Here is a 14,972-nt window from a genome sequence, read left to right as displayed (position 1 = left end):
TTTGAGGAAAAGTGTGAAGTTATTATCCACAGAAAATCCTAAATATGTTTACTACACTTGCACCTTTTACTTTCTATAAGCGCTATGGTGGACTAAAATGCTCTCTAAAAAGGACAATTGGAGTCAGAAACTAAGAATGGCAGCCTTTGTTTAGGAAATTTGCCTTTACCTTATAATTAGCAAATTTGTCTCATCACAGCGAGTGAAGGAATTCAGCATACTGATGTAATAGACACACCAGCCAAGTGGCATTTTTTGGTGTGAATGAAGTGGTATGACCAACAAAGTTACAAAAGGAAACAGCGCCCCTTGGTGGATAAGTCAAGTGATAGCTGAGCTGGAAACCTGATATCAGTGCTGAACAGTTGTAACCACAGTGAGCTGCAAACAAACTCTCCTGCATGAAGGACGTACACAAACACACATGCACCTCACTGAAACCGGCTGGGCCAGGTAATCAGCCCTGCAGTGATGGCAAAAACGTGCAGACGCTCTTACAAGTGGTCAACTGCACATATCAGTTACTAATCTATGGTTTTCACAGTATATATGTGCTGAAAATGAAAATCAGTCCAGATGAATTTCATATTTGCTGCAAATGGCATCTGTTTAAGTTTTCTTTGATTTTCCACAATGAGTTTGACACAGCACTGAAGTGATTAATTACTGTTTGTGCAGATCCCACATTAAACAAATACAGTGATTACAAAGTTGACATGACAGACGGAGATCATGATGGAAAATGGCAGAGCAATAATATGCATGAAATGATAGGGGGAAAAAAAACAAACTTTAAATAGCCGTGGTGCAGGAAATGAACTTATTGAGGAAGTGAGTGTGTAGTAAGTGTGTGTGAAGTGTGAAGGACGTGTGCATGTGTGAAAAAGAGATAGAGGGACAGAAATTGTGTGTCTTTGGCTGCTACTATACAGAACTGAGTGTCAGTATCTGAGAGGGAGGCAGCTATTGAAGCGCCTGGTAATGTAAGTATGTATTTTGTTGAACATTTTCTTTGAATATGAATCATACTGGGGAGAGAAGATGTAGCTGATGATAGAGCAGAGGTGAATCGTCATTATAGATAATCCTACCATGCTGGAGCTTCTACTGTAGAGTAAAGGTTTGGGAGTTTTATTCTGATTTAAATAATGCAAACATTCCACTCATTCAAATTACCAGGTTGCAGGCAAATATGAAGTAACTGAACTTGGCTTGGCACAGTGTGGAAATAAATTAGTTGTTCTTTTTTTTTTTTTTTTTTTTTTTTTGGTTAGGGCTAGTTATACTGGCTGGATGCTCCAAATGCTAACTGTTAGCCTCCTGCCATTGAGGTGGACTTCCAAGTTTGATGATGTGTAGCAGGATTTTTACACCCTGAAAAGGCATTTAAAAAAAAATACAGGTGTCCATTTTCAAGAAAAAATTGTCTCATTGGTAGAATTACTTTCTTGTGTGGTCTCAGCTCTCCATACTGCTCCTGGGTTGCAGTGTGATAGAGGGGATTATTTTAGTCCTCTAACATGCGTACATCGCCTATGTGCATGAGGGACTCCTATACAAACACATCACTGACAAATTATGTTCCCAGAATTTACACCCACACATTTTCAAAACATGAAATGTGTGCAACAGAGGGGAGTGGTGGAAAACAGGAAGCTATCTACAATGTTCTGTGTAAGCTATCTTCTAGCACTCAGGAGAAATTGTCACGATCATTTGTATCCTCCAATATGCATATATGTCTTCAATGAAGAAAACAAATGACAGCAAACATGAGCAATCTACTTGCGTCTCTGTGGTGAGTGATACAGGAAGCGCAGAAGTTACTGGATCTTTATCAATCTTGGTAACAGGAAAAAATAAAGATAGAAACGACAATTGGAGATGATTATCATTCATGTGCACTTGGTAGTCATGTGCATTTCAGTTTTGAAAAGCAACAGCACCATTACTGTCCTCAATAGCTCAGGAGAAGTGAAAGATCACATTTTTGCCCTCATCATCAGATTTATTTACATAGGGCCAGTTTTTCCAGACATGATGCAAACTTAAGCCTGCAGAAAAGTTCTCCCTCCAAAATTTGACTTGCAGAGTAAAAAAAACAAAACAAAACGATGTGACCAGGTTTCAAATGGAAGTGGACCACAGTTTCTGGTGCCTGGTACACTGTGAACTACTTTCCCTCAGAGCTGGAAAGAACTGTTGATTCTAGAAAATGCTTTTCTCCATTGGCAAGACTCTTTAGGTGCTTTTTAAAATTCCTGATGTGGGACTACAGATGAAACTTGGCCTTCATGGCCTTATACACACACACACTAACAAAAACACAAACGAATGTGTGCATATTATACACAGCATACAGGGCTTCAGGTAGTCTTAACATCTATACCTGTACTGTGGATGACATTAAGTAACTCGTAGGAACTCTGACACTGCAAAAATACAAAATTGTGTTATGAAATATTATGGAACAGGCCTTTGTGATAAGTGCCATTCAGAATGGCTCAAACCCGCAAGGCCAAATCTGGCCCTCACTCCAGCCCAAATAATTATGTAACAAGTCCTGTTGTCTTGGATCCAAACAACAAGGAGGCCTTTGTCAGCAATCTGGCTTTATTCAAATTGGATTTGATAACTTACACGGCTACAGAAAGAATTGGCAATGTGCCATCGAATATAATAGACAGGCTGTTGTTAATTCTGAATGATTCTGACCTTCCTAAAACAATCTTTTCTAAAACATCACAAACCACAGTCGTGTCTCACACACGACTGATACAATTACCAATATAAGTACAAATCTAATGTATTTCCTGATTTTTGGCATGCCCTTGTTTTACGTAGGCTCCATAAGTGTGTTCTAGTGCAACTTATGTACAATTAGGTCCATAAGTATTTGGAGAGTGACACAGTATTTTGCACCACCCCAGTGGACTTGACCATGGTACACACCTCTTTGGATCAAATGTTGAGGGTTCTGATAAACAACTGCCAAATGCAATGCAAACACTTTGAATGAATTCCTTACCTTTTATTTTCTTTATTTGTCATGGAATAACAAGGAAAAAAGCCACACCTGGCCATGAAATGTCTTTTTAGTCAAGTGTCCACTTACTTTTGAGCCTTTGAAAATGGTGTGACAATGTTTAAAACTGGATGTAATTCCGCAAAGGTTAATGCCATATTTTTGTTCAACCCCTTAATTAAAGCTGAAAGTCTGCACTTCAGTCACGTCTTGATTACTCCATTTCAAATCCACTGTGGTGGTGAACAAGGGCAAAACTATGAATATTGTGTCACTCTCCCAATACTGATGGACCTAACTGTATTTCAGGAATTCAGACAATTAGGATCTTCATCGTCCTAAAAAGTGAGCAAACTGACTTTAAGTGGTTTTACCATCCACAACATATGTAAAATGTGATAAACATCTCAAATGTGTTTTCCTTTCCCATTTGATTCAAATTAAATTCAAATCATAGCTGCTGGTCATGGTGCTTCCCTGCCCACTGGCTGAGTGCATGAGGGACTCCTGTATAAACACAGCACTGAAAGAATGTTCCAGGAGATTACATCCCCACATTTCCAAATCTTAGTCACGGAGACAAGGAGTCATTCAAAAAACATGTACTTTGCTGGTAGCTTCCTTATTGGTCGAGGTAATACACGGTGTAACTTTGTATGTTTGTAAAATGTGAGTCACTCTTAAATCCGGCGTACATGCAACCTGCCGAGCAGCGCTGATTTCAGTAAAATCACAAACTTCTTTGCGCTCCGATCCCCTGCACAACGCACACTGGGCGTGGTGGCGAAGCGTGTACATCAATTCACATAGCTGACATTTTTGTCTGAATGGGGTGCAGACACGTGGACAGTCCATATGCCGAATTGAACAAAAGACTACTTCAATTCGTAGAACTTGTTGAGTTACACTCTAGCAGGTGTTTACACTGGCGACAAACAGGGCGTCATACTAGTCATTTTTTTGTGCGAACATCTCTACATGCTGGGGGAACACCGTCATAAACTAAATCCCTAATTTACCAATCGCTATCCTGTCGTATAAGTGTGTTTTAGCAAAAAGTACGATTGTGCTACAACTTGTTACTAGACTTCAAACAGAAGTTTACACCGAGTTACACTGAGTTTTTCTCCATTAAGATCAAGCATCCCGATAAGAACTTTTTTTACACACTAGAAGAGACACGCTCCTCTTCCCTCTGTTACTGTCTAGATAGGAGGCAGAATGAATGGAACTTCCGGATGTGATTCAAAATAAAACCCCAATTGAAACGTACTGAAATAGCGTGCATAATGCACTACTATTTTAGACACACACACACACACACACACACACACACACACACACACACACACACACACACAGAAGGCCGAGAGGCTGCAGGTGTTCATTCCAACCAGAAACTCCACCAGGTGAGTTCACTGATCACCTCGCCTTCAAGCAGAGGGGCTGATCAGTGAGCTCACCTGGTGGAGTTTCTGGTTGGAATGAACACCTGCAGCCTCTCGGCCCTCCATGACACCGGTTTGCCACCCCGGCCTGTGCTTGTGCTGTTACATTGCAGACTGTCATGCTCCTACTCCTCATTTTTTCTACTCATATTTTGCTACATAATATTTTGTCAATACTCATTTATATTTCATTTTTCAGGTTTCATCATTTTCACACTTGCCTTGTTTCATTAAGCTGACTCAAACTCTGAATCAGGCTTTTTCCCTCCTAAAAGTCACATTAACTATCAGTGGTGTGGTTCTGTTTCTGCAGATATGGTTATGTTACTACAGGGTTGATTATGTTTCTACAGGTGTGGTTATGTTTCTACTGGTTTGGTCATGTTAACTACTTTTATATTTATGTTACTTCAGATGTGGTTATGTTAGATGAGGGCCCTAAACCAGAGGGAAGGTTTTGAAGATTATAAATGTCATGTTCACTGCCTTCCGCCCTATGTGTGCTGGGATAGGCTCCAGCAACCCCCCGCGACCCTTGTGAGGATAAGTAGTTTAGAAGATGAATGAATGAATGAATGAATGAATGAATGAAATGTCATGTTATACTTCCTCATTGTCGTCCAAAACAATCAAAACAAATGTTTGGAAAATATTGATGTGTCTTAAATGTTTGATACAGCTAAAACAGCCTCAGGTCATATAGATCCCAGAAGCACTTATACATACAAAAAGTGTACAGGACATTGAAAACATGATGTGAATTCTATGTTTACCCCCGTGTTCCCATTAAATTAGAAAAAAAAAGCCTTGAAATGTGGAGTCAAAATGATGTTACTTATGTATTTAGAGACATTAAAGATTGAATGTGGTCAACTGACCCCAAAGACAGGAGGGTTAAACTGGACCAAATGCAACAAAGTAGGACCTATCAACTATCCACTGATTCGACCCACAGCAAACAGGCTACAGGTGTGAAAACTCATTTGGATTCCAAACCTGACAGATGTTAAGTTTTATTTTGAAAGTAAAATGACTGAAGTTCCGGTGGTACGAGGCTAACTCTCGCGAGCTTGCCGCCTCTGTCACACCTTGACGCAGCTTATATAACCGCGCAGCCGAGAGGCCGGTGCTGGAGGAGGAACCTGGTCGTTGCAGAAGGGGGACACAGACAGGAGCAGGCGTTTGTCGTAAGGTGAGACATTGATGCCATTCCCTCAATATACAGTAAATAGAGACAGTGTATAGTTACTAAATTATTGTACGCGGCGTTAATTCATATAGGCCTTTCCTTAAAGTGTGGGGAAAACTTTTCTAAAACCACCGAGTCGGTTTGAGTCTCAAACTTTGATTTAAGGGACGTAATGAAGGTTTAACCCACATAACTCTGTTTGCCTACTTTTTAAGCAAAGAGAAAGCTTCATAAAGTTAATTTAGAGTGCCCTTATCGAGTGTACGGTTTAAAATCGGACTTTGCTGTCGAAAAAAAAAATCTTTTTTTGGTCGAAAAAAATCTCTTTTTTTTTCGCCTGCACGCGCAGATATCGTTAATATGGTCCGCGAGATAACGTTATACGTCGTTTCAGTATACTGACACAGAGGCTCTACCTCATCCTGGAGACATTTGTGGAATTATGTAACTCGCACTGACGTATTTTCTCTCTTGTTTGAAGGCAAAATTTCGGCTGAAGTTGGTGCTTTTTGGAAAATAGGTCAACAAATGATTTTAGTTTGTATTAGTGCTCTTTGAGTGCCTCTTGTCTAATCAGCAGATGAGTGGCAAAGTCCCACATGGTCTCATGTCAGAGAGGCTCTCAGCATCACACCTGCTGTCAGCATATGCCATGTGCTTGCTTTACTGCTACAAAATGACTGTAGTGTACTTAATGTTCCTTTTTTTCTCCTTTTTTTGTTTTTTCTTTTATCCAGATAAATTGCTCCATTATCGCTCTGGCTACACAGGATCTTGCTGCAAGCATTTCTTTTTTTGTGAAACAATGCGTCTGGTATTACACCAACTTTTTTTTTTTAAAACCGCTGGGATCTGTACAGTGCAGGTTATATCTATTAATTAATGAGGCATATGTTGAGTAGGTTAATAACCTGTATTTGTGTGACTGACAGGGTGGTCAGGCTAGACTTCATAGCTCTGTCAACTGTCATCACATTTTTCCTGAACTGGCTGAGCAAGGCTCTTACAAAAACGCAGTCTAAGCCTGAGTCTAGGCCTGCCTTGTCTAGGCCTGCTTTGTTGTATGAATAGACTTGACTTAACAATAGACCTTTTTCACAGCAGCCATTTGAACATGAAATAGCAGGTGAACACAGGAGTTACTAATGACATTGATTAAGGTTCAGTTCCATGTAATTGTCGCTGGGGGTTTCCAGTGAGCCAGCATGAAGAAAAGCAGACCCGAGCTGAACAGAACCTCATGTCTTCTGGTGCTTGTCTTCAAAATGATGTCATTAGGCTATGTTTTCATCAGACTCTGAGCAGAATGAAAGGCAGGTTGAGAAAATGAATGTAAAAAATGTCATCTAAATTCTTGAAAAAAAAGTGTATTTTTACTGCATTTGCCTCATTATTCAAAAGTATTATGCAACCCAGCTTTGACAGTTTTACAAATTAGCATCAAATTTTGCATAAATATTCAAAATTCAAGTTAATATCAGTTCTGTGACACATTGCATGTATTACATCACCAACACTGACGACTCACAGCCACACTTCATGCTATGGCTTCTCACAAATAGCAGTAGCAGTATGGTGGCTGGGAAGGGAACTGGTGGGCCAAGTGCGGGATAAATGGGAATAAAGAGGAGAAAATGAGATCTGTCAGGCTCAAATAAAGCCTTTTGACCTTAAGTAGAACTTTACATAAAGCAGTCAGCTTAGCTGCATTAGTGTCATATTAGCTGCACCACCATGGACTCACAACCTTTTGCACTTCAGGCAGGTCACAAATTTGCTGAGTCAGCAGTGAAATGATTCCATCTGTGTTTTTTTTCCACACAGTATGACCTTATGAAAACAGAGTTTCAAGAAGCTTGTGCAGATCCCTCATGTGTTTAATATGACACAAAAACCATTTTAACTCGAACAAAAGAATCTGTGAAAAAACATACAGTTCTCTGCTCACTCATTGGCACATACTGTATCTTTCACAGATGTAGAAATTTGTATTGCTACAGTTCACAAAACCATATCCACCTGAGCCATTCTATGCCATAACTCTTGTTTTTCATTCTTTTTCACCTTTGAATGATGAATTGATAGAGACGCTGTCTACATCAAATATTGGCATGGACTGATAAGATGTGCTCAGCTCTACAAGAGCCTTGTTATGCAGTTTATTCCAATGTTATCAAATGTAAGGAAAACTTTGAGAGTATCCCAAAATGTCAGTTTGGCACATAAAATCATCAGAAAAAAAAGCATAGGAGTTTTTATTTATTTATTTGTCTAAATTAATTTGTAGTCAGGTTTTGAGCAAAAAACTGTGTGTGTATGGTACAGTTTACATTCAGACATGTCTGTGTGAGTGAAAGGTTGACTATCTGCAGATTACTTGGAGGCTAGTGTGGTGTCATTTGGACTTCTAGCATGCTTGTCTGTCTTGTAAGTTTTGCCTTTTATCTGTTTGCTTGTGTTGTCAGAATTTTTGAAGACCAAAACTTGGCAATGCAGTAGTGCCACCATCAGGAAGACTTAATATTACACGATTGATGTTTTGTGCTTTCTTACATATCTGTGTAAAAAAAAAGAAAAGAAAAGAAACAAAACAAAACAAAACAAAAAAAGTTTCAAAAGAAACTATGGGCAAGTTCCTGAGTTCAGAAGTAAGTAGATATTATGGTGGATTGGGATATCAGTTTACAGAAGGCCATTCTAAATGGTGAGTTAATGTCACTAACTAAAGAAACAGACAGTCCAAATCTTGAATGTTTTCTCATAAAATGAAGGTGATTACTTAGTTTCTGAGAACCAAGGTATTTGTGTTTGTGTATCATGTAAGCATCACTGAATGTGAAGCAAAAGGAACAAATATTAAACAAATGGAAAGTAAATATTTTACAATCCACAAATATTTCTAGGTCTATTTCTATGGTCTAGCAAAGCTCCATTTATTTTAATGTTGTTTAAGTTTCACTTAAGTATTAAGTTTACAAAGCAATATTTACAGATTTTTTGGGGATGGTTTATGTTCTATTTTTGTTTATGTTGTATATTTTGCAAGTGTTAATGTATTCATTGTTTGTCTGTGGTGCTGAAGCACCAAAATTCTCTCTGCAGAAACCACACAGTTCGTCACCTCTAGACAATCATGGCCACGATTGTGATGGAGAGAATTGGACGGCTGTTCATCAACCTGCAGCAGGTCAGGCAAGTTCCCCGGATGCTGACTGAGGCAGCGCCCTCCATGCCTGGCACCTTGAGAGACAGCGAGGTCCCCTACTACTTCAGAGAGCGCTACATCCACTCTGGCTACCGACCGCTCCACCAAAACTGGCGCTACTACTTCCTGTCCCTGTTCCAGCGCCACAACGAGACCATCAACATCTGGACTCACTTGCTGGGGTTCCTAGTGATCCTGGTTAAATTCTTCCAGCTTGCTGAGACTGTGCACTTTGTCAGGGATCCTCACTCATGGCCCCTGCTCATCCTTCTCCTGTCCTCCATGATCTACCTGACATTCAGCACAATAGCCCACCTACTGGGTAACAAGTCTGAGCTCTGTCACTATGTCTTCTACTACCTCGACTATGTTGGGGTAGCACAGTACCAGTATGGCAGTGCTGTAGTTCACTTTTATTATGCTGTGGAGGAGAACTGGCACTGGTATGTGCAGGGAATCTTCATGCCCATTGCCTCTGTGTTTTGCTGTCTGTCATGCCTGGGCTGCTGCTATGGGAAATACTGCAACCACTGCCTGCCAGCCTGGGTACGGAAGGTGGGCCAGGTGGTGCCCTCAGCCATCGCCTATGTATGGGACACCAGCCCCGTGTTCCAGAGACTGCTCTCCTGGTCTACAGCCAGCAATGACCCAGCCCTTACTTTCCACTTTGGCCAGGTTGCCTTCTTCCTCTCCAGTGCCTTCTTCTTCACCCATCCCCTTCCAGAGCGCTGGTTCCCTGGACACTGTGATTTTGTGGGTCAGGGCCATCAGCTGTTCCATGTTCTTCTGGTTCTCTGCACCCTGAGTCAGATCCAGGCCTCCTACCTCGACTACTTGGGCCGCAGGATGTTGTACTCGAGTCTGCACAGGAGTGACGAGGCTGCTCTCTTTTTGGGAATGTATTTCGTCACTATGGTCATATGTGCATTCATTGCAACCTTCATGGTCAGCAAAGTTAAGCAACTACTTGCCTCCAAATCTAAATAATGGATAAGATATTGGAACAGTTTGGTGCCAAAGTATTTGTGGCCTTGATCTGCAAGCACCGCCTTGCTTGCCAGTACATCTTGTTGACAGATGACCATTGCATTCATTCTCTGTAAAAACTGTACCTTTGGCGGTGAGGGACTCACTTACTTTTTATGTTGTCTTATATTATGTAGGCACTGAAATTTTAATAGTTACTTAAAGTGTATTTTTTCTGTAGCAGTGAATATCAGATAACAAGAGAGATGAACAATAATAGGAAATGTTCATATTTTGATAATTCCAATTGGAATTTAGTGGGATTAGTAAATCTTGCCATGTACCAGAAGCTGTTGCTTTTACCAGAAAAATGAAATCATCATAAACTGAGCTGTCTGTTTTAAGACCTTTTATTACAATAGTGCTGCTTTTACCCATGAAGACAGATGCCATGCTATTGGATTTGCTAATTAGTATGGATTAGTAATATGGGTAGGATTATTCCCATGCATCATACAATACCATATGGAATAACATCTGAGATCTAATTTGCAAATGTTTCTAAGGAATTATCAGCGAGGCACTAAGTGTCTAGTATATTTTGAAAATATATGAGGCTAGTTTTGCACTTACTGTATGTTGAGTTTGGAGATTCTGCATTTAAACATTTTAAAGGGTCTAAAATGATGCACCTAGAAAACCTGCCTGCAGTCCAGCTGAAACTGTTATTCAGACTGATGTTTTGTAGCCAAACTGAGGGCATGATTTAAAAAAAACAGGAGATCGTTGAGATTGTCCAAGCCCAACTGCCAACATTGCCCCTAAGAGAGGCATAATCCATCTATTCATAGCACTACAAGCACTGTAACGCAACATTCAAGTCTGTCCTCCGACAGGGAATACCACTGTTGCCTTGATAGCTTGCTTGTTATGTTTTCCATTGTTTAGATATTTGGCATCAAGTTAGCACCATGAAGGCCTTATGCTGGAAATATATGGGAAAATGTACTTTTTACCCCAATTGCAAAAGTTGCAATGTTTGTTTTAAGTGCCTTGGTCAATTTAGTTATGCCTCTTGGATAATGATGGCACAGTGAGCAACATCCCAGAGACACATCAGCCTTACTGGCTGCAACGACATGTTCATGAAATGTTCTGGTTTTTCATAGGTTTGACATCTTTTAAGACACATTTTTACAAAACCATCATTGTCTGTTTCAAATTTATCCTCACATTGCACTTGTTCTTTAGCATAAGTAACCTCTGACAGTAAGTTTATATTACTGTAATAGTGCTTTGAAACTGTATCTAACAAAGCTGGTTATTTCTATGAGGGATTTGCCAATAATGGATTGTAAAAACCAAGTCATGAATATTTGCTACTCTACACATGTATGTCAATCTCTGCCAGGCGGCAGCCTTCAGGGCATCATGCGTTTAGCTGTGTGTATCTGTTTGTGTGTGTATCTGTCTGCAGCTAAGCTCACATACTACTTGGCCTCTCAGCCTGATATATCTTTGTATACAGTTATAACTGTATGATCAAGGCTCTCATGGCTCAGGTGATTCAAAACCTTTGAAACACCAGTTTTATACTGCAGTGGAGTACTAACCAACTCCTCTCTCCTCTTATCTGGCCAGTAGGGGCTGCAAGTGATCAACAACTACTTCAGGTTGGAATCTTTTTTGTTTTTCTTTTGTACATATTGCTGCTGTTGTGTGAAAACCTTGTTCTCCAATTTTGTTGATTTTCATGTTTTAACTCATTTGAGTTTTTACATGATCTTGTATGTGTTTAGAAAGATCTTCAACGCTTGTGGTTATGAAACCTTTACAGAAATGAATATATAAACTGAAAAATGTACAGTCACCAACCAAGCCACAAGAATGTTTTCTTTTACATTCTTTAAGTTGATATGGAGATAAAATGTTTTGGTCGACAGCAGCGGTATAGACATCGTGTCAGATGATTTGCCTGTCTACTCTGGTTACACCTTGATAACTTTGCGTATTGTTTACCCTTTATTCCACAACTCTTGCACACACACTGGACACACAGCTGCCCTGCCCTTCCTTTTTGCCACCCACATGCCCCTCAGACACGCCTGGCAGAGACCTGCACTCTACTGAGTACACTCAGTTCAAGATTGTTCTGAATGAAGCACGTTAGGTAGTCAGGAGTCACTGTATTATTTAGTGAGTGGGAGTTTTGCACAAGTGAGATGGGGAAGACAGGTTATAATAATAAATATTTGGGATATGACAGTGCCTAGTACTGAACAAAGCCTTAAGAGAGTGGGAATTGAGCAGATAAGAGTTACAAACATGTTTTCAAAGCAGAGACTGAAACTCTGGTTGAGTTAAACCTCAGTGGTGGAACAACAACCTGAATGGCAAAGAAGGATTTATATTAAAATACAAAAAAAAAAGTCTAGACTAACTTGCTAACATAGATAAGTTATCGCTAGAATGCATTTTTGAAGATCCTCTCTGAACACTTTTCACTGGGGCTGAGTCGATATTACTTAGCCAGAAAACTGTGTCTTTTCGCCAGCTGAGGTTTAACTAAGCCTGCAAGGTTATTTCTGCCTCCAGAACTGCATCGCCTCCAAGAAATGTTTAACTGAAGAAACTGACCGCAGTTCATTATGCTTTTTTGTTTGTTTTATTTTGTTTGTCATGTAATTTAACTGTTTTCTGTATATATTTTTTTTTTATCTTTACTCTCTCTCTGTTAACATTTTAAACTTTTATGTAAGCTTTTCTGTAACCTTGTAACCACCAAATGCACCAGCTGATGACACTAGATGGTTAATTTGATGGGTATGCTTTTGCTATTCACCAGAATGTTTTTTTTTTTTTTTTCCTGAAGTCCAAAAACTAAGTAATTGGAAGACATCAAAGCATGAAAAAAGGTTTAAAAATATTTTATTTGCTACTTAATTTACCACCATTAGATTTTGTCCTCAAAATATTGCAAATATTACAGATATATTATTAATATACTGAACAATATTGAGGAAAATCCTGCACATAATAGTTTAAAAGAAACAATGTGTTGCAACTGTTTGTTTTTAATTTGTAGAGGAATGTTTGTGTAAACATTGTATTTTTTATGGAAGAATGACAGCAAAACACTCTGCTTACTTAACCAAGTTTATTGCTGGCAGCCCTGGGTTTTGTTTCTTCATCCTCCTTCCTCTTCTTTGTCTGTTTTTCACAATGCTCTGACGCAAAACTAGACTAGAGACAAAACTGTGATTGGCTCTTGCTTGGAGGTCTCCATGGTGATCTCTAATTAAACATTGTTCCTGACAGTGGGATTTAATAAAGGTGTGAGGAGAAAAGGGCTATCAGCTCCTCTCTACATATAAATATAACTGCATTTTGTAATGCTATTCTGTGCGTTTTCTTTATTCATTTGAAAGACCAAAATAGCACACAGTAAATCTGCATGCATGTTACTGGCTGGAAAAACTGGATGTCTAGACCAGAAACACCAGAAATCCAGTGAAGGGCAAGGGGAGCTCCTCTTCAGAATAAAAATCGCATGTCTAAACGCAAAGTTCACAGTATGGTGATATAATTTGACAATTGTAGACGAATATGACGAGTATATAAATATTATAAAGACTAGATATCATCAGAGGTTTTGCATATTGTAATATTGTGATACAGCATAAGGGATGTCTTTTCAGATTCATTCTATATTCTCTATAGAGGAAATTTGTTTACATAGTCTGCACACAAAAATAATATTGAAAACAAGGTATAAACAAGAACATTACAACACAAGTCTATTAGAGCATGCCCAGGCTGTTTAAAGCAGTCATAGCTAAGGGCACAAAACACCTCCAAAAGCTTTTTTTGCAGACTGGCTGTCTGTATGTGCAGCCAGAGGGAAGAGGGGTGAGGCATAGTCTGTGCATGACTGGGTGAAGTGGGCAACATGTAGGTGGGCTGTGACTGAGTCTCTGTGAGGAGGGTGAGGATGGTTTTCCTGGTTTCAAAGGCTGTGTTACCATGAAGGGATGCAGTTGTCTGAACTTGCTGCTCTGCGTGTTCTATTATTTACCTCCTACCTGCTCAGTCATCAAGTCAACATTGGTAATTATTGTTTATCAAAAATCTTACTGTGTAAATGTTTTGTAAAAACACCAAGTCATCCCTTAAATGTCACCACAATATCAATATGCAGGTATTCAGTCAAACATATAATATTTTATATTTCCATATTTCCCAGCCCTACTGTAACTTAAACCAGCACAGGACTTCAAGAAAGGACTTATTTTCAATAACAACAATATGCAGAAATGATTATTTAAAGAAATACTCCAGTGTTTTGGGCAAAATACTCTTTTTTCGACTTATTCAGACTGAGACAAGATGTTCGATATCATTTTCACATCTGTTAGTCCAAGTGACAGTGTTGGTCCAATGACTTCATCGAAGGTTTCCACAGTTCTGTGATCCTGGAAATATTTTGTCCTACCATTAAAAGTTATGATGGGTGTTGCTGGACGGATCAGACATTCATTCTGAAATCTTTGAACTGTACTCTTCTTTTGGCTGTCTCCATTGTTAAATCTGAGAAAATTTTCACCGCCCTGAAATTCAGCACAATTATCGATCTGGAAGCAGCTTTTGTTGCAGGCTCTACTGTGCACAATTTCCACTTTTGGTTTGCAAGGAAGATTTTTATCTTTAAATACCTCCTTGGAGAATGATGCCATGAAATTTGCAGGGTGTCCCTTTTCCTCTTCTTTGTCACAGCCAAATACTCTGATATTGAATCTGTGAGGGCAAAGGATGTACACTTGCAGTGTGTGGGGTGACCCCTGGTTTGCAGGGCAAATCCATTAACACTGAACTCAGATCAGGCCTGAAATTTTGACATTTTAGCTTCAGAATCAACACTGTATGCTCTCAGGGCAAAGATCATCGAGTAAAATTCAAGGTGAACCAATGCTTTTAAGAGTTTATATACTACTTAGAATCCATGGCTCTCCACAAGTGACTGATGCATATTTGGACAAGGAGCCTCCTTGACTCCTTTTAAGTGTGCCTTTTTTTCTTGTGTTTCAAGTATCTCTGGTACTTTGCCAACCAAATAAGATACAGGCATCTTACCTGTCTCCC

The 14,972-nt window shown here is 39.5% G+C and overlaps 1 protein-coding gene across 3 annotated transcripts; it reads left to right on the top strand.

The window, feature by feature from the left end:
• The first annotated feature begins 957 nt into the window (after nucleotides 1-957).
• On the top strand, nucleotides 958-13,180 carry paqr7a (progestin and adipoQ receptor family member VII, a). 3 transcript variants are annotated; one of them, XM_030063473.1, is made up of 2 exons: nucleotides 958-983; nucleotides 8,745-13,180. In XM_030063473.1, the coding sequence occupies exon 2, from the start codon at nucleotides 8,796-8,798 to the stop codon at nucleotides 9,852-9,854; it is 1,059 nt and encodes a 352-aa protein (XP_029919333.1). In that variant the 5' UTR covers nucleotides 958-983; nucleotides 8,745-8,795; the 3' UTR covers nucleotides 9,855-13,180. The 3 variants fall into 3 exon arrangements, with proteins under 3 accessions (XP_029919333.1, XP_029919332.1, XP_029919334.1); XM_030063472.1 differs by lacking the exon at nucleotides 958-983 and adding an exon at nucleotides 5,596-5,665; XM_030063474.1 differs by lacking the exon at nucleotides 958-983 and adding an exon at nucleotides 5,610-5,665 and having other exon boundaries at nucleotides 8,765-13,180.
• The last annotated feature ends 1,792 nt before the right edge of the window (nucleotides 13,181-14,972 follow it).

This window comes from Myripristis murdjan, chromosome 11 (assembly GCF_902150065.1).
Source record: "Myripristis murdjan chromosome 11, fMyrMur1.1, whole genome shotgun sequence".
Classification (NCBI taxonomy): domain Eukaryota; kingdom Metazoa; phylum Chordata; class Actinopteri; order Holocentriformes; family Holocentridae; genus Myripristis; species Myripristis murdjan.
The sequence above is the reverse complement of the archived record's forward strand: the minus strand, read 5'-3'. Positions and strand labels throughout refer to the sequence as shown.